The sequence below is a fragment of the Halichondria panicea genome, chromosome 7, assembly GCF_963675165.1.
Source record: "Halichondria panicea chromosome 7, odHalPani1.1, whole genome shotgun sequence".
In the NCBI taxonomy this organism is placed as follows: Eukaryota; Metazoa; Porifera; class Demospongiae; order Suberitida; family Halichondriidae; genus Halichondria; species Halichondria panicea.
In genome coordinates this window covers 2821449-2841356 of record NC_087383.1, presented here as the reverse complement: position 1 = coordinate 2841356, position 19908 = coordinate 2821449, and the positions used below count along the sequence as shown (strand labels likewise).

The 19908-nt window shown below is 42.1% G+C and overlaps 3 protein-coding genes and 2 long non-coding RNA genes across 6 annotated transcripts in view; 2 read left to right on the top strand and 3 right to left on the bottom strand.

Moving 5' to 3' along the window:
• Positions 1-383, bottom strand: part of LOC135339146 (NACHT, LRR and PYD domains-containing protein 5-like) — a 98801-nt gene extending 98418 nt beyond the window's left edge. The window contains exon 1 of the mRNA XM_064535287.1: positions 186-383. Within this exon, the coding sequence (XP_064391357.1) occupies positions 186-210 (25 nt within the window). The 5' untranslated portion in view covers positions 211-383. The remainder of the gene's footprint in view (positions 1-185) is intronic.
• Positions 1-19908, top strand: part of LOC135339206 (uncharacterized) — a 60020-nt gene that overhangs the window by 9757 nt on the left and 30355 nt on the right. Inside the window, exon 4 of one of the 2 annotated variants that reach the window (XR_010395902.1) lies at positions 4123-4265. The exons of the other annotated variant lie outside the window; for it this stretch is intronic. This is a non-coding gene — a long non-coding RNA (uncharacterized LOC135339206). The remainder of the gene's footprint in view (positions 1-4122; positions 4266-19908) is intronic. 2 annotated transcript variants of the gene reach the window in all.
• LOC135339150 (NACHT, LRR and PYD domains-containing protein 12-like) lies at positions 7248-9859 on the bottom strand. Its single transcript, XM_064535293.1, has one exon. The coding sequence runs from the start codon at positions 9806-9808 to the stop codon at positions 7559-7561; it is 2250 nt and encodes a 749-aa protein (XP_064391363.1). The 5' UTR covers positions 9809-9859; the 3' UTR covers positions 7248-7558.
• On the bottom strand, positions 10033-10603 carry LOC135339182 (uncharacterized). Its single transcript, XM_064535329.1, has 2 exons — positions 10510-10603; positions 10033-10403 (listed from the first exon to the last, which is right to left on the bottom strand). Exons 1-2 carry the CDS (start codon positions 10532-10534, stop codon positions 10048-10050), a joined length of 381 nt encoding a protein of 126 aa, XP_064391399.1. The 5' UTR covers positions 10535-10603; the 3' UTR covers positions 10033-10047.
• LOC135339218 (uncharacterized) lies at positions 10669-11948 on the top strand. Its single transcript, XR_010395924.1, has 3 exons — positions 10669-10798; positions 10935-10991; positions 11852-11948. It is a non-coding gene; the product is annotated as an uncharacterized LOC135339218 (long non-coding RNA).

Here is a 19908-nt window from a genome sequence, read left to right as displayed (position 1 = left end):
GTGACTGATGTGGAGTCTGGTTCTCTGTAGCGACTTTGTAGGTAGTCCCTGTACGAGGACAGCTTGTGGCTCAGCAGGACCCTCTCTCGGGAGGGAGGACACGAGGTGGTGGAGTCTGGGGAAACAAAACAATAGGTGAGTTCCATTGGGTTTATTCTTTATAGGAAACATGACACTCTTTATACCTTGGTTCTGCTCTTTAGTAGCCATTCCAGTAAATATATAAATCTGTGCCTTGCAGCATAGATTGAAGAGTTAGCTCTCTATCTCAGACTCTGAAATATATTGTGTTTTGTTTTTGCAAAAAAAGTGGGTGTATCTCAGATGCCAAATACTGATATACACCCACTTTTCTTTGCATTTACCACACCCACCAAAGACTGTGCATGTGGTGCATGTGGTGCATGGGGTTATGATTTTTTGAAACCTGGCTCATTGCTAAAGTATTACAGCATTCTCCCAATGGAAAGAGGGTGAGTCAATTTATTAGCCATAGATTATTGTCTGGTTCATCAATTGGTTTGTAAGGTCGTGGATCATGTTTTCTGTTTTTTAATTTGCACAGTTTGAGGCTGAGAATGCTGCCCTGTCAGTAATGAATCCGACGTATTCAAGTAAGAAATGTGATTACCGTAAATACCTTTAATTAAAGCGACACTTTTTAAGCCAGAGGTCGCTTCTTTTGGAGGTTGAACATTATGTTAAAAACCTGATGTCGTATCTGATTATAGGTAGCTCTACTCAGTCTATATTTGCCTCAGTTTCTAGAACGTGTTTTCCAAAACCGATGCTAGGGTGTGGCCAGCTATATTTACCTCATTTTAGGACGCGACATTAAAACATAATTGTCAACGTAGCTGTCGTAGAAGTCAGAAAATTACCTAAGCTCGAGAGTGTCACATATTTGGAGGGTCACCTTAATTAGAGGTCTTACAGTACCTGAACTGCAGAGTTGAGTTTTGGCACTCTCCAATTGCCGTGTATTAAGTATGCACCTCTGGAGAATTAGCTTTGGTCAAATAATTATAGGAAACAGAAGTTGCATTTCCTGCCATAATTATGTATCTCCAAAGCGGTCAAAGTTCACAATGGCTGCTGCTAGGCAGCACAGCTTTTGTTGCACTTTTATGACTAATAATCAATAGGGCTTTAAATTAGTGCAAGCTAGGCTAACTCATAAGTTGGTTGGGTTGTCTGAGGAGCCGATTTCCCTCCCCAAGATATTTACTAGTCTCATTGAGATCGGGGAGAGTAAGTCACTATCACTTGTGCACCTTTGTGAACCTGTCTGTCTAATGTGATCACCCTGTAGCCAGGTTAATGGCCCAGTCTCCATATAGGGTTCGTTTCAAGCAACCTGTGTTAGCATGTCACCTCTTTATTACAGCCACTGTTGGTCTGCCCTAGTGTGAGCTCTCAGACTTAGCCTTGTGTGTACATGTACATGCATGCTGCCTGTGCACCTGATGTGCTGGTAATGTGTATAATCTCTTCTGCTCAGAGAACCGGACATTTGGATCTACCCAGCACAACTCCAGATCACACACAATATTCAAACTGACCATTGAAAGCAAGGTTAGAGATGAGGAACTCAGTGATGGCACTACTATCAGGGTGTCCTCTCTGGTGAGTGGGTTGGGCAAGTGTGTGCCTACAGCTGTGAATAAATTCTTGACTGATTGACGTCTGCATTGCTCCCAGGGTACATGCATGTATTTTAATATACAGGTTGGTTGTTCTGTTGAAGCTTTATGACCACTTTGAGCAGCTATAATTATAAGCACTGCAATAATTATGTCCCTGGTAATCTGCTCTTTCAGTGTCTATACTACTAATTATTGTATAATATTATTGGAGCTATTTTCTCTTCTGTCACTTGCAGTTGCACCTCGAGGGGAAGCTCAGAGTTTTGGAGAATTGGACCAACAGCTGTGATAAGTCAGCGCTACCAAAGGTGAGCTCAATCACTTTAAGAATAAATGTATTTGAGCCTTATTGATTGCCAGAGTTGAGAGAGCTGAGATCTCACTATAGGGAAAAGTAAAATTGTTTCCTTTATAGTTTTGATCTAGTTGGTAGAAGAAAATTATTTTCAGAATACCTAACACCTTATAGGCTTTGATAGTGAGCCTCCCATTTCTAATTAAGATCTGATTGCATAAAATCTTCTTATCAGAGAGTACCTGTATTTCATGTGACTCATCAATAGCAACTGAATGCCATGGCCTACCATTGATGCTCACAACAAAAGCCCTTTGCTGGTACATTGCTAAGATGGTGGTGGGCATTTCAAGCAAATCAGCAATATGGGCGTGAGATTATTCTCTCTGATGGTCAAACGCTGTGAAAATAGATGCCATTTTCTTTATGCATGATCCAGCCAGTGTGTATGTGGAGGGTTGGGCAGGTTGTCTATAGAAGAGCAGAGGAGCAGATGTTCATTTGTATACTTTTAGATTCGTTAAAATGTTGTACACCAAGTGGTGTGTGGTGTTTTATTGGTGAGCATTTTTAGTTAGTTATGTGGTGCGAATAAAATAGTACATGTATTTCGTGCTTGTGCACAGTTCAATTCCAGTGCCTTACAATTCTCATTCTCCTCACAGCAGCTGTCCAGACGGAGGACCATGTGTCCGAGTCTTTTCTCACGTGACACTACGTCCCACCAGCCCTGGTCTGAGGCCCCTCCCCCCACAACCTCCTCTCTCACTTTATCCTCACTCAAATCCTCAACCAAGTCCGTATCTTTTTGCTCCAAGATCATGTGACGAGTCCTTCAAAGGTTCATGATGTTCCTGAACGAGCAGGAGGTGAGAGGAGGAATGGTCATTGTGCAATGTTGTTTGAGAGTAGATTTTACCAAATGCATATTTTGTTTTCATACCTCCTAGATTGGCAGTGAGAAGAAGTCCAGTCCTCTAGACAGTATCAGAGGGCCTCCCTCGTTCCTATACCACCCACAGAGGTGAGAGATATACATGTGCAGTACAAGTTCAGTGGCCTTTAATCAAAATAGATGTGCATTACTTTTTTGCTAGTGAGCTGCATTTCAGAGCATTTAGCAATTGATCATGTATATACTGTATGATCTATGCTCTGAATAGCTGATCTGATGGTGTACTGTGTGATTACACGTACGCTACTATTGCAGCTGTATGTACACGTACGCTACTATCTCTTTATAATAGTTATTGCAACAACCCTGATAGCAGATGCCTATTTAATACCTAACTACAGTCCAACTTTAAGCTGACCTTTATCTCAAAGTGGGAGAATACTGTTAAATTTCATTGCCAGATTTTCTGTAGTTGAGTGTACATGCACGTCACTATTGTATGTCGAGTATTCTCCACCTGGCAGCAACTTATTGATGTTCCCTTGTCAGGTTGAGGAGAAGAGTGAGACCATTCAATGTCTAGAGGATAACCTGCTGAGGGAGTTGGAGGAGAAGCTGCTCGAGAGGTCTCAAATCATGGACCCAGGTGTCATGGCTGAGCTGGTGAGAGAATTGGAACTGGCCAACAGCAAGGCAGATGTGAGTTTAGCATGTACATGTATACACTCGGTGAATACTGTATAATTAATACATGTACAGTAGACTCTTGTTAATCCGGCCACCCTTGGGACAGTGCAACTTGGCCAGAAGAGCGCGGTAGTTTGCATTTCAGAAAATAGCCGCGGCTTAAAATCAACCTACCTCGAATATTAATGACTGATTTTGCGGTTTTGTCTCGAGGATAATAAATGAATCATTTCCTCTCTATTACAATGTAATCCCACAGCTGTGTTTGCTCACAAAACGGTTTACCTTTTTATAACTTTCATTGTAGTGTTCATGAGCATCCCGCTTCCTACCTCTCATTGTACACCCCAACCACTCCCCCCACACACAGTTTTTCTGCTAAACCACACCCAAAATGTATAATTATGTATAAAATTACTAGTTTGGGGCAGCAGGTATACAGAATAGCGAGTTGGCCACATTTCAGGCCATACTTCAGAGAGTCGGAATAGCGAGAGTCTACTGTACCTTTATTACTACTGTACCACTACCACGATGTTGTGATGGTTGTATCTGTATACCTGTGTGTGTAGTTGACCACCATGCAATCTATTACCCAGTCTGCTGTGCAAGAGAGACTTGTGATGGAGGAAGAGCTCAAGAAGGCACTAGATCGCTGTAAGGAGTTGGAGCAGAGCAGTGGACGGGGTGGACATATTCGAGTGCTACAAAGTAACGTGAGAAGGAAGAGTACTTGAAACAGGTGATACAGTGGTACAGTATACCGTACCGTACGTATAGCGTCCTGGGTAGAGTTTCCGTGGGCAAGCTAAACCTTGACGAATATTTATCACTCACGAAAACGTAGGCATGGTTGACCGGAACGCATGCAATGCAGTGAAGCAAAGGGAATTTTTACACACAAAATCACTGCTGCACCACGCCTACGATTTTGTCTCGGATTTTTTATCCCACGAAAATGACCTGCTATACAGTATGTACTGATTATGGCTTTAGGCAAAATACACAATACATGATGCCGATTGTGTCTAGAGACTATTGTCCTTTTTTTCCCCATATAAAAGTTGCATTTCGGGTACTGTATCAGTTAATATTGATGCCACCTTATAGTGGGTAATTTTTGAGGGTCTCGCAGATTAGCCATTTTTGTAACTCTCAAAAAGTACCTACAAGTGCTAGAAGCCATCATTGCTTAGGACCACATGTTGTTTGCATAGCAACATTGTATGGTATTTTGTTGTTTTGTGGTAATGCAGTGAGCAAACAGCTGTACCACTACCACATGGTGGTTGTATTACCTGTGTGTGTGTGTGTACATGATCGACCACCATGCAATTTGAGTTTGCATGCAGCAAAAATGCAAAAATATTCATCATGATAATGTGTGTAGCTTTATGTTATGTAGCTTTGCACCTCCACCGAGGCATCAGCACCCGCGGTGCTTTCATTAATACATGTACGTGCAATTATATAACTACTGTACCACTACCACGATGTTGTGATGGTTGTATCTGTATACCTGTGTGTGTACATGACCACCATGCAATCTATTACCCAGTCTGCTGTGCAAGAGAGACTTGTGATGGAGGAAGAGCTCAAGAAGGCACTGGATCACTGTAAGGAGCTGAAGCAGAGCAGTGTGCCGATGGGGTAGATATTTGAGTGCTACAAACAACAGGTGATAAAAATGGTACAGCATACCTGTACAGATTATGGCCTACATTATGCACTGCATCTATGTACATTAAACTAGTAGATAATTATTTGTTGGTAAAAAACGCCAAATCAGCAGAAAATTATTAACTTTCCATGATTATTGTCTGGTTATATCTGTTGGTTTAAGAGTTTATCGTGTTTTTCCTGTTCCTTTGCACAGTTTGAGGCTGAGAGTGCTGCCCTGTCAGTAATGAACTCGTACACTCGGACGCCTTCAACAAGTTTAGGTAAGAAATGTGATAACCAAAACTGAATTTGTAGTCAAATAGTTGAAAGTGTGTATGTAAGAATGGTGGTCATGTGATGATGCCATGGGTGTTTCTACCTTCTACTAAAGTATCGTATGATCTAATTTGCACATCAATTTAGCTATTTTCGTTGCCATGCAGAGGGTATGAATATACATACACTCATTGTACCCCCCACAGAGAGTTCTTGCGAGCATCGACAGTGGACCCCCTGGACAGAAGGCTGGGTATCGACTAGTACTCTGACGTGACCAGGCCAATCATCCATACATCAGTGTCCATGGAGATCAGCTCCACCCACTCTGTGAGTCTCCGTATACTTGAGTAGCCGTTATACTAGCATACTTCTATTAAACAACATGATCATCATCACATGTGCCATTAATTGCTCTGGTACGTACTTTGTCCACTGTTTGACTGAAGCTCAGACTCTACTACTAATCTAGACTTTAACAATTCCTCCAGTGTGAGGCTATTAACTTATTTTTATGCCCCAATCTTCATGCAGGGGCGTAGCAAGCAACTTTAAAGTGGTCAGGCCAACTTGATTAAAGGTCAGCTGCTTTTCTACTATTGGAACTTTTGCATACAGTGGTGAATTTTTTTCCTAAGAAAAAGGTCATCACTTTTCCTCACCAAAACAGCATGCGCATTATCACTTACAATATTTACGACCATTACCTACCCAGCTGCTAAAGTGGTTAGGCCAAAACCTGACCAGCCTGACCGCTTGCTACGGCTTTGATCTTATGTGCAACGTTATGCTATAATTATGTGAACATTATTTCTTACTCGTCCAGGTTCAGATTCGGAAGTATTGTGTTTGAGATCACGTCAGGCAGATAGAGAAGGTGGAGCTGGTCCTCCAGGTGAGGGTGTGTACAGGTAGAATTAATTTGGTAGGTACGTAAAGTGTTCAAGAAGTTTATTGCCTTGTGTCAGGTATAGTGTTGGTATGCTTGTACGGTGTATGTAAGTACATGTATTCATTTGTCTTGCAAATGCATTCTTTGTCTTATACTAGTTGAAGTGTTTCACTGCCCTCTCTTCTCCCCACACAGGACCTCCTTCAGCTGCAATATGAGGGCCTGGCAATCATGAAGATGTTTGGAAGGGCCAAAGTGAACGTTAATCTGCTCATCTTCCTATAAACAAAAATCGACAGAGCGTTAAATTGGATTTCCACTACATTCATTGACAGTTTTATACGTACAGTGCATGTGCTCTCTGTGACACTGTAGGGAGCATTGAATTTAAACCATCATTATTACTGTGCTATATTGACCAATTCCAACTGATTTGTTTTTAGGTAATTGTTATGTAATGTGCCGACATACTTCTAGTCTTCTGTACACTAACTGTTTTGTAAATTGTCCTAGTAATAATATAATTGTTGTCAAAGTAAATCATGTCGAGATTAGCCTCGATCCCGGCCCATGCCGCACTTCTCTTGAAAGCCTGTGAAGGAGGCTAGCTAGGTGGAGATTATAGCATTATTACAATAGTGTATTCAGTTACATACATACAGCTAGTGCATGACATGCTCTCCGTGTCAGTAGGAAGCATTGAATTCACTCGTCACCATCTGTACATGTGCTATAATTATATTGACCAATGATAGAGATTAGATGCATAACACAACAAATTAATTAACATTTATTAATTAATTAATAACAACAATAATCATAATATAATTATAACTAAACATTAATTATTAATAATAATCAATTAATTATAAATTAATAATCTAATGAATACACAATTAATAATCAATCAATTAATAAACAACATTAATCTCAGGTAGTCCATTTCTCTTCCTCTCTTTGTTAGTGTCCCTGAATACTGTCTCGATACAGGATGTTAGGTGGTCGGGTATGTACAATAGTGTCAGTTCAGAGCAGTGGGTGGTTAGATGTCTGGCAAGCGTCTTCATTCCATCTTGTGTTATTGAGTCATCACCCCATATCTCCAGTGTTTTAATCTTGTTGATCAGTCCAGTTGATAGCTCCTCGATACTCTGATCAGTCAGTTCACAGGAACCCAAGCTCAATGTTCTCAGAGTCTTGCACAATTAATAATCAAACACATTAATACGCACATAAATCTCGGGTAGTCCATTTCTCTTCCTCTCTTTGTGAGTGTCCCTGAATACTGTCTTGATACAGGATTCTAGGTGTCTGGGTATGTACAACCATGTCAGTTCAGAGCAGTGGGTGGTTAGATGTCTGGCAAGCGTCTTCATTCCATCTTCTGTTATTGAGGCATTACCATAAATGTTCAGTGTTTCAATCTTGTTGATCAGTCCAGTTGATAGCTCCTCGATACTCTGATCAGTCAGTTTACAGAAATTCATGTTCAATGTTCTCAGAGTCTTATTGACTGCAAGTCCAGCAGCAATGTGACGACAGCTAGTCACTGTGTTACCAGACAAATTAAGATGTTCGAGGGAATTGTTTGTATTTAGAAGTTGATAGAGGGCAGCTCCATTGTCGTCTGATATTGTTAGTGAGCACCTGCACAGGTCCAGTGTCTTTAATGATGTGTTAGTGGACAAGGCCTCACAGAGTGTGCAAAGTCCATTGTTACCAATGGCATTATAAGACAAATCCAATTTAGATATTGAACTAGTGTTCTCGATAATCTCAGCGATGTGTATCCCTTCTGTAGGAATATCATTATTAGAGTTAGGACACTTGGAGAGTCCTCGGGCCAGAAATTTGCAGCCTTGGTCACCAATAGAGCAATCTCGGAAGCTAAGTCTGAATCCATTACTGGTGTTGGAACAAGCTGATACGAAATATCCAACAGAGAGGCAGTCAATGGGATTCATTGTAGTGTAATCAAGATCTAGATTGTGATTAAGAAGATTAGCCACAAACACACACAGTCGCGAGTCTTCAGCTTCGTACAAACAATTGATGAGGGACAACAAAAGGGGCTTCGACTCATAATACTTCTTCTCTTTCTCAGTTTTGACAACCTTTCTGACCAGATCAAAAACAGTGGCTGGAACTGGACACAAGAATCGAGGTAGCAAGCTGAGGATTGGTCGATTAGTTCTCAGTTTGGTGATACCAGCATAAAACTGGAAGACTGCACTGAATCGAGGATTACCAAACAGCATCTGGAATACAGAAATTTGTTGCTTGGGAGACATGAGAGAGATGTGGATTGCTGCTAGTAGCTCTTGAATAGACAGGTGGAGAAAGCAGTAGTAAACCAGATGACCATCGCTAATGATACTGGGAACAGTTTGTAATAGTCCAACGTTTGAAATTTCCTTCGTAATGCGAAGAGTGGCCAAATCATTGTCAGTAAATGTTGCTTTGTTGTTTTTGATCCCATGATATGCAAGTTGACACATTTGTACGGTCTCTGTTCTGATTTCCGAGGGCAGTGAGTCTGGGGATGTGATGTCTCCCACAGGAGTGGTCTTCCCCAACCTATCCTGGAGGTATCTCTTGAGAGAGCTTTGGACTACTGATGTGAATATCCCGTGGTTGGATGTGGGGAGTGAGTGGTTATCAGAAAGGAAGCAATTAACGACAATGGAAGCATTGAGGGGGAGGTAGCAGCTACCTTCTACCACTGGGTTCTCTCGAATTCTCTCCAGTAGAGTCTGCACAGCTTGTGAGTCACCATTCAGACACTTGGTAAAATACTGTTCTAGTTGATGTGGAGTGAACCCCAACACCTCCACCCTGGACGACACTAGTGGGTGGAGCTCAGCCGAAGATGATGGTCGAGATGTTACAATCACAGCTGATTCGTGTAGGGCTCCTTTTTGTGACATGTCTGGTCGGATTAGTTTGTTGATGATTGAGTCTCTAGGGAGGTCAGAAGGAAGCTCGTCCCATCCGTCTAGCACCCACAGTACACCTTTGCCATACAGTGATTTTATAACTGCCTCTGTCTTGTTAGCCACGGCCGTATCAATGCAGGGAAGTACGTCAGCAATTGTCTTCGCTTCTCTAACAAGTGGATCTCTCAGTTTCACGAGGATTGCAATATCGAACTTTTGGAACAGTTTCCCCTTTGCCCACTCCTGACAGATGTGTAGAGCAAGGGTGCTCTTGCCAGAGCCGGGAGCTCCTTCAATCAACACAAAGTTTCGCCTATCCCCAATCTCAGAGAAAATGTTTGTCAAGTTAACCGGAGTTTTTTGAAGTAAAATATCGTCGATTTTCCCCGTAATTGTTAGCCTAACAAATTCATCGTCGATTCTTCCTCTCTGTATTTCCTCCTTCTGAATCATGGCTAGTTTGAAAATTGTCTTTGTTGGGACGGGAGGCCATTGTGTGGCTGATGTGGATACTTGCATTCTGTAGCGACTTTGTAGGTAGTCCCTGTACGAGGACAGCTTGTGGTTTAGCAGGACCCTCTCTCGGGAGGGAGGACACGAGGTGGTGGAGTCTGGGGAAACAAAACAATAGGTGAGTATATACCATTCCTGGTGATAGTTAATAGAGAATTGTATGTGTAACAATAGCAATTAAGTGGACAGTCCCTTATTTGGTTGCAATCACTCCCACAACGTATGGTACCACAATGACCACACTCTCACATGACAGACTCACATTTGTCAGACAAGTACTTGCACACTTGAACAGCAACGGCTCCTTTGAGCAGGGAGAGTATGATGAGTAGCAGAGCTTGGAAGGTGGCTTGTAGTTGGTTCTTGTTCTGCCAGTATTCTAGGGCAAGTTTCATTCCGGCTTGAGTGCGGTTTAGACGTGTTTTAGCCTTCACTTCGCTGACGTCAGTTTTCTGTCCAGGCGACAGCTCCAGCTTTTCAAGATAGTCATCAGTGTTATCGAAACATGCTGCTAACTCGGGTAGATCTGGTTCCTGTATTGCTGTATTGAGCTGCTCATCAGTCAGTTTCATTTCTGTCTTCAGATCGTCAATTGTGAGCTCTGAAAATAGATGCCAAGCACACAAGGTTAGCAATCACCAATGAGGGTTTTATGCTTTAGCAATCATTAGGTTTATCCTTTAAAGGAAACATGACAGTCTTTATACCTTGGTTCTGCTCTTTAGTGGCCATTCCAGCAAATAAATCTGTGCCTTGCAGCTAGCTCTAGATCTCTTTGAAATATATTGGGTGTGTTGTTGTTTTTGCATGACTTGCAAAAAAAGTGGGTGTATCTCAGATATCTAAGATTGAGATACACCCACTTTTGCATTTAATACCACACCCACCAAAGACATTTGAGTGAAACCATAGTTTATCTATGATGAAACCTGGCTATCTAGCTTTTAGCTCCATCGCATTGCTAAAGTATTACAGCATTCTCCGAATGGAAAGAGGGTGAGTCAATTGATCAGCCATAGATTATTGTCTGGTTCATCAATAATAATAAATTGTCTGGTTATTAAATCTACAGGTTTAAGTTATGTTGTAAGGTCGTGGATCATCAGTGTTTTCTGTTCTTTAATTTGCACAGTTTGAGGCTGAGAATCCTGTCCTGTCAGTAATGAACCTGACGTATTCAAGTTTTCAAGTAAGAAATATGATTTAATACCGTAAGACCTTTAATTAAAGCAACACTTTTTTAAAATAATTACGAAGCCAGATGTCGCTTCTTTTGGAGGTTGATAAAAACCTGATGTCGTATCTGATTATGGATAGCTCTACTCAGTCTATACTTGCCTCAATTTCTAGAACGTGTTTTCCAAAACCGATGCTAGGGTGTGGCTATATTTACCTCATTTAGGACGCGACATTAAAACATAATTGTCAACGTAGCTGTCGTAGAAGTCAGAAAATTACCTAAGCTTGAGAGTGTCGCATATTTGGAGGGTCACCTTAATTAGAGGTCTTACAGTACCAGAACTGCAGAGTTGAGTTTTGGCACTCTCCAATTGCCGTGTATTAAGTGTGCACCTCTGGAGAATTAGCTTTGGTCCAATAATTATAGGAAACAGAAGTTGCATTTCCTGCCATAATTATATATCTCCAAAGCGATCAAAGTTCACAATGGCTGCTGCGCTGCTAGGCAGCACAGCTTTTGTTGCACTTTTACAAGCTAGGCTAACTCATAAGTTGGTTGGGTTGTCTGAGGAGCCTATTTCCCTCCCCAAGATATTTACTAGTATCATTGAGATCGGGGAGAGTAAGTCACTATCACTTGTGCACCTTTGTGAACCTGTCTGTCTAATGTGATCACCCTGTAGCCAGGTTAATGGCCCAGTCTCCATAGGGTTGGTTTCATGCAACCTGTGTTAGCATGTCACCTCTTTATTACAGCCACTGTTGGTCTGCCCTAGTGTGACCTCTCAGACTTAGCCTTGTGTGTACATGTACATGCATGCTGCCTGTGCACCTGATGTGCTGGTAATGTGTATAATCTCTTCTGCTCAGAGAACCGGACATTTGGATCTACCGAGCACAACTCCAGATCACACACAATATTCAAACTGACCATTGAAAGCAGGGTTAGAGATGAGGAACTCAGTGATGGCACTACTATCAGCTAGGGTGTCCTCTCTGGTGAGTGGGGTTGGGCAAGTGTGTGCCTACAGCTGTGAACATACACTAGGTCGACTATTTTGCTTTAATTTGATCTACACGTACAGACTATGTATGTGTAAATGTACATAAATAAGTTATTGTTATTATGATGATTTTACCTCCTTCTCTGTGTTCAGAGCCTGGTTGACCTGGCTGGGTCAGAGCGTGTAAGTGCAACAGGTGCCACGGGTGAGCAGTTTTGGGACAAGCTGATACAGTAGCCAATCATGTAAAACTTCCCGTTGCTTTTTTGATGAAGATCATATCAAATTAAGTTATCAGAGTGAACCGTGTGAGTTACTATAGTTACATTGTACAGTATGCACTGCATGGAAATGTGCAGTCCTTATATTAATCCCACGCTGAATGTGCTGCTTTGTATAATTATACTCTCTCCTTCATAAAATGGTGTCGGTACATGTACGTACGTCATGTGATTACAGTTGCTTAAGTTTCTTACCAGTTTTGAGAGGCCGCTAATAGCAAGAGTCCATAATAAAAGAGAGGGAGTATCCAATGTAGCATTACCTTGGGTCAAATGTATTCGGAAAGTGACGTAACTTCCTGCTTTTTAACCACAAACAATCCGAGTAGAAGCCGCTACTTACCTCGAGGCAGAAACATTTATGCCATAAGTTGTTCAGACAGGGTATAACGTTACACTCCGAATACATCTGATGCAAGGTAACAATATACGCTCGATACTCTCTCTCTTTTATTATGGACTGAATTTTGTATGTATGAAGATGTTTAGATTAATGGATCACGATTGGTTGTTATGGTAAGGTAGTCTATTTTGCATGACTGAACACCATTGTATTAGCTATAATTACAAGCACTGCAATATAGGACAACCAACCTGTATGTCTGTTTCTGAAGTACTGCTCTTTCAGTGTTTACATTGGAGCATTTTTCCCATGCCTCGATTTACAAGCTGATCATTGAAAGCAGGGTTAGAGATGAGGAACACAGTGACGGCACTATCAGGGTGTCCTCTCTGGTGAGTGGGTTGGGCAAGTGTGTGCCTACAGCTGTGAATAAATTCTTGACTGATTGACGTCTGCACTGCTCCCAGGGTACATGCATCTATTTTAATATACAGGTTGGTTGTTCTGTTGAAGCTTTATGACCACTTTGAGCAGCTATAATTATAAGCACTGCAATAATTATGTCCCTGGTAATCTGCTCTTTCAGTGTCTATACTACTAATTATTGTATAATATTATTGGAGCTATTTTCTCTTCTGTCACTTGCAGTTGCACCTCGAGGGGAAGCTCAGAGTTCTGGAGAATTGGACCAACAGCTGTGATAAGTCAGCGCTACCAAAGGTGAGCTCAATCACTTTAAGAATGTCTTTGAGCAGTATTGATTGCCAGAGTTGAGAGAGCTGACTGTACATGCACGTCACTGTTGTATGTCGAGTATTCTCCACCTGGCAGCAACTTATTGATGTTCCCCTGTCAGGTTGAGGAAAAGAGTGAGACCATTCGATGTCTAGAGGATAACCTGCTGAGGGAGTTGGAGGAGAAGCTGCTCGAGAGGTCATGGAACCGGGTGTCATAGCTGAGCTGGTGAGAGAATTGGAACTGGCTAACAGCAAGGCAGATGTGAGTTTAGCATGTACATGTATACACTCGGTGAATACTGTATAATAATTTATTATGCCTCGACTGAGGCGCAGCCGTATGAGGGATACGCTAAAGCTGACTGTGTGTGTGTGTGTGTGTGTGTGTATTCCAGCTGTAACTGCTCAACGGTTGCAATACGACAAAAACTAACAGCTTCTATAGGCTTTTAGCCACGTGTTCTTGGATTTTATTCGTGGATTAGCAAACTAAGGCTTCTTTCTCGAGATATGGCTAGTTTGACTCACATATTGAAGGCTGTTACAGTCTCTTCAGAATCATCTGTTCACACTATTCGTTAGCCTTGCACTAAAGCGCTTGCTTTTTGTTCGCTAAGAGCCAGAAAAGATCTGTTGTTTAAAGCAGCTATATAGCTATAGTATAGTAGCTATTTGTTCTCTTTGCAGACACACCCATTTTTCTTGTGGATTTAATGCGCATGCGTGCTCATCCCCACCTGTGAGATTGTCCAGATCCCGATCTACTTTTTCTTGGGATTCTGGTAAGAAGCCACAAGCACGACAATGATTATAGAATAGATAACAATAGAGTACACAAGTCTGGTAACAATAGATGCATGTAACACCAGTCTTTTCCACTTTTTGCAAATAATATTGCTGTTGTGTTTAAATATAAGCCTCATGATCCAAATTCTCTATTACTATTCTATACAGATTGTGCCTTTGACAAAGGTTTGCTCCCACTGTTTGGCTACAGGTCATATAAATAACATGCTCTATCTTTGAAGATTGATTATTCATCAAGCCATCAGATAGGCTTCTGTTTCCATTCAGCTCCTCTCCTATTCTATATGTAATTCAATTCTGTCAACAGTAATACATTATGTAATTACCTCTTCACCTCTCTAACACTCTCATAGTTTGAGAGAAAGCGAAACATGGCGAGAGGCATTAGCACAGCGCAGCTTGCAGCACTCGTTAATACATGTACAGTAGACTCTTGTTAATCCGGCACAGTAAAGCTTGGCCAGAATAGCGAGGTGGTTTAAAATAGCCACGGCTTAAGGGGGGAATGGACCATAAATATATGTTCCACTAATCCTGCCAAAACGTCAGTAGTGTTTACATCATACCCAAGTTTTTACTATCAAAATGTAGCTTTTAGAGTACACTGTTAAGTGTGCTTAACACAAACATATAACTCGTACAGGGGGGGGGGGGGGAGTTACAAGGTATGTTTCAAAATGACTTAGGTACATGTACATTTGTGATTTTTATCTTTGACAGTTGTGGTGTAAAAATAATCTAATTCATAGATAGTACTTGTCTGTGGTTGTGGTAAATTGTGAGGAATTTTAATTTTGTTTCAATTGGGTATCCAGTAAAGTACCTAAGTTATTATTTAGCGAATCTAATAACTAATGAAATCATCACATTAGTACTACATGTCATCACATTAGCAAGTTAAGCATGGTGTAATCATTTAAACAAAAGTGGGCATATAGCCAAACATTTTGTGACGCGCTTACGCACTCCCAAATCTCCCCCCCCCCCCCCAACTTGTTATCCTAGATGAAACCCTGTTAGTGTATTAGAGAGTACAAGAATGATTTGTCAGAACAATCTCATGTACCTCTTTGGTAAACATACACTAACTGTGTTGTACTGACTTTCATTGAATCACACTGTATCACATGTCACTCCCCTTGCAGCTGTACAATGAAGTACATAGCTGCGATAAAATCCTTCGATGTTGTGGATAGGCAATCAGCTGTCTACTGACCAGGTGTGTGTGGGCGGGGGGTAGAATGGATTGTGCGCTCAATAAGTGATAATCCTTATTAGTTGCTTAAAACCTGATACACAATTTCAGTCAATCAATTTTTCCATGCCCCACAGAGACGTAACCTATAGCTGTGCTCCATTTACCTCGGCTGGAAAAAATGTGAGTCAATTAGTGACTTTCTATGACATTTATTCCCGGAACTGAATCATGATATGACTCTCACTGTTCCCCCCCCACAGAGGGTTCTTCCTGTGGGCATCGACAGTGGACTCCCCGGAGAGATAGCTGGGTATCGACGCGTACTCTGACGTGATCAAACCAATCATCTGCATCAGTGTCCATGGAGATATGCCCCACCCACTCTGTGAGTCTCCACCTACGTACTGGAGAGTGCATAGCAGATACTAACATACTTGTGTTGTGTGCTTAGATCTTTAATACGGGCTGTCTATATACTAAATAGAATATAATTATGCTTTCAATTCCTGCGTACATTGGTGTGTCACGGTATTGATGTTAAGAGCTTCGTATGTCTCTTGTCATTGATGTACTATTCTGGGAATCCCTCTACTATGATCAAACAACATGATAATCATCGACATGTACTCTTAATATTATTGCTCTTGTACGTACTTTATCCAGATTCTACTACTAATCTATTTCAGTGTGAGGCTATTGACTTATTTTATGCTTTTATGTGTAACGTTGAGCGCTATGTTAACACTCCCCCAGGTTCAGAAATGTTGTGTTTAAGATCACGTCAGTGGATGTGAGCAAGTTTGAGGTGTCTGGTCGTTTCCTGGGCAGGCAGATAGAGAAGGTGGAGCTGATCTTCCAGGTGAGGGGAGCAATAAAGGGAGCACTAATATGATTTTGTGTTATGTAGAATACATGCATTTTTTGTCTTATACCAGTTGAAGTGTTTCACTGCCCTCTCTTCTCCCCACACAGGACCTCCTTCAGCTGCAATACGAGGGCCTGGCAATCATGAAGATGTTTGGGAGGGCCAAAGTGAACGTTAATCTGCTCATCTTTCTCATGAACAATAATTGACAGAGCGTTAAATTGGATTTGCCATTAGCAAAGTGCATGTATTCATTGACTATTCACAGCAGTGCATGAATTATTTATATCATCTGCATGTACTATTGACACGTTATTAACGACCTAATGTTCCAACATAATATACTATAATTTTATATTATAGTACTTCGCTACTTTTCTCAAATTGTCATTTATTATATAATTATGGCAGAAAATAAAATCCATTGTCAAAAGTAATTAAAATCATGGTAAGAATGCAACCACATTAAATCTCAGGCAGTCCATTTCTCTTCCTCTCTTTGTTAGCGTCCCTGAATACTGTCTCGATACAGAATATTAATTAGGTGGTCGGGTATCACCAATAGTGTCAGTTAGATGTCTGGCAAGCGTCTTCATTCCATCTTCTGTTCCATCATAAATGTGCATTGTTTCAATCTTGTTGATCAGTCCAGTTGATAGCTCCTCGATACTCTGATCAGTCAGTTTACAGTTACTCAAGTCCAATATTCTCAGAGTCTTATTGGCTGCAAGTCCAGCAGCAATGTGACGACAGTTAGTCAATGTGTTACCAGACAAATTAAGACATTCGAGGGAATTGTTTGTATTCAGAAGTTGATAGAGGGCAGCTCCATTGACAGCTCCAGCTTTTCAAGATAATCATCAGTGTTATCGAAACATGCTGCTAACTCAGGTAGATCTGGTTCCTGTATTGCTGTATTGAGCTGCTCATCAGTCAGTTTCAGTTCTGTCTTCAGATCGTCAATTGTGAGCTCTGAAATAAGCACACAAGGTTAGCAATCACCAATGAGGGTTTTATGCTTTAGCAATCATTGGGTTTATCCTTTATAGGAAACATGACAGTCTTTATACCTTGGTTCTGCTCTTTAGTGGCCATTCCAGCAAATAAATCTGTGCCTTGCAGCTAGCTCTCTCAGAATACCAATTGCAACCAACACGGTACTGGCATGCGCAAGGAACACGTGGTCAGGCAGTCAGTGAAAGAACAAAGGAATTAGAAAACTTCTCTTCTGGGTCTATCCTATAATTCTCAAGATTTCCCTTGCTGATCTATCCTGTAATTCTCTATACTAAGATGACCACTACCTCCTCGAGCACATCCTCAACTGGAACACCTCCGATCAGTTCCACCAACCCGACGACAACTCCGACAACTCTCAACACCATGATTGCCAATTCTGTTAAGGGAGCCTTCGGCGCGGTGTTACCAACGATCATCACCGCAATGGACCAGCGGATTCAGGCAGCAGTCCAACAACACCACCCCACAGCCGTCCCCTCATCAGTCTCACCATCAGTCCCACCCTCGATCCCAACCATCTCTGCTTCCGGCTCGGGTACCCCACGGAGTCCCACCTCAGGCCCTGTTGTCAGCACCGGAACGGCAGGTATGTCAAGTACCTCACTAGCACATGTTCCCCTCGTATCCACTAGTGCCCCCCGTACTCAAACCCGCATGAGCCTCCCCACATTACCGACGATACCAAGCATTATTCCATATACGGTCAATGTAGGCCAGAATGCCATCCCCATTCCCGACAAACTATCTAAAAAATCGGAAAATGGGGAATTTATCGAACTAGCTGAGTTCTTACCCGACTCGTTCGGGGGTACCTCAAACGATACGGGTGAGAAACCCAGAAGAAAGCGCAGGGTTGCCAACATATTACATAAAAACCTCTGCTCTACGTTTTACAAATAAATGCTAGGTCTACAATCAATCAAGACACAGAACTAGATCTAACTATGACGACGTGCTTCTGCTGCCCCAAACCTCGCTACAAACGGCTGGTTGATGGGCTCTTCCCAGAGGACCCTCAAACACCCACACCTGTGTCTGCTAATATAGACAAGCTGCTCTTCTTTGTTCAAACCTCCCCTGACCATCTGGACAATATTAGAGAGTACCTCGCTCTGAGACTGCGTCAGAGCCTGCAAAAGAGAGAGAAACGGGTTAGACGACTATTTCAGAGACATACCTGTACAGTATACAATGTCGACATGTCATGTATAGCTAGGGAAATTTATCGACCATCCCCGCACCTCCGGAACAGAAAATGATGTATCTTATGTGGCTGGGAACTTTAAATGTTATATCTATGATACAACCAATGGCTTTCTCACAAACGTGGTACAAAATACCATTTTCATGCCTCTCCCTCCCCCCAGGCTGTGAGTGTGGCTCTGCAAGTGACGGAGAAGCTGCTGTCAGCCTGTGACTCACGAAAGCTCCAGTTGATTGTGGATAGCTACCTGGATATACTGCATAATATGCTGGAAACTAGCAACACAGAACTGGCCACCAATTCGGTGAGTAGGGGGGAGTGTGATGTGTGTGGGTGTGGGAGTGGGTGTGTGAGTAGTGTGTGTGTGGGTGGGTGGGTGAGTGCAGAGAGTGAACGTGTATCTTCACGATTAGATTGCATGTACATGTACTTTTCATTTTGTTAATAGTGTATTGTGTATACAACACATTGACGACCCTTCCTCCACACACACACAGTTTGTGAAGTTTGCCGAGCGAGAGGAAGGGAACACCCCCTACCACAGACAGTACGACTTCCTCATCCACCGCTTTGCCTCTCTTAGCCTCACCAAGAATGTCGACGACGCCGACAAATATCACGAGTATGAGCACATTCACTGTTTTGAAATGAAATGAGTTTGAGTGGCCACAGTTCGAAGTGTTAGGTGTCATATTTTAACTGTACCGCCCTTAGGGTGCTCTGCCACATGCATTACTTGTGATCACATTGCTTATATCACCAACTCCACCCCTCCCCACTACACCTCACACAGGACGCAGATGGCTGGGTTGCAACGGCTGAGGGGAGTAATAAAGAAGATTGGTCGGCAAGACAACCTCCAGATGAACATTTGGGACCTAGATCACATGAACAAGATAGTGCCGCCCTTCCTCTTCAATATGCACAGTCACAGTGTCGCCCAGTCAAGGTATACTATAATTATGTAATAACATTAATAGTATCTACAAGTTGCTGCTCCTGGAGCACTGGCTAATACACAATCATACATACTGTAGCTTCAATGAGCGACGTACACGCACCATTACCCATTGGTGGCCTTAGGCAATGTGTAGGAGTATATGCAGTGTGTGCCCATAGTAACCCCCCTCCCACTCTGACAGAGAGTCTGGTGAGATCCAGCCTGTTGTGGAGGAGGGGGACAGTCTGGGAGGGTACTCTCAGGATAGTCTCACTGAGCTCATAACTTTTGCCGGACTCTCTCACATCGATAGTGTCCTCAAGCCAATACTGCAGTAAGTCAGTCAATGCCTCGTGTGCGTAGGTGCTACTTGTAGGCAAGGTGGTTTCCCTAATGTATATGTATACAGTGTACGTACGTATTGTAATACAGGGTGACTCGAGTTACTGTTCTCGTTGCACTTCTTATTGTGCAATGTTGTCTCAGCAGGTCTAGTACCATGACAACCATTGTCTCATTTCCTGTGTG

What these genes read in the sequence shown, in the direction of transcription:
- LOC135339182 (XM_064535329.1), bottom strand. Translation starts at nt 10,534, where the DNA reads ATGGCCACTAAAGAGCAGAACCAAG. An exon ending in CACTAAAGAGCAGAACCAAG is followed by an intron (nt 10,404 to 10,509) that starts GTATAAAGACTG and finishes ATCTATTTTCAG; the next exon opens with AGCTCACAATTGACGATCTG.
- LOC135339150 (XM_064535293.1), bottom strand. Translation starts at nt 9,808, where the DNA reads ATGCAAGTATCCACATCAGCCACACAATGGCCTCCCGTCCCAACAAAG.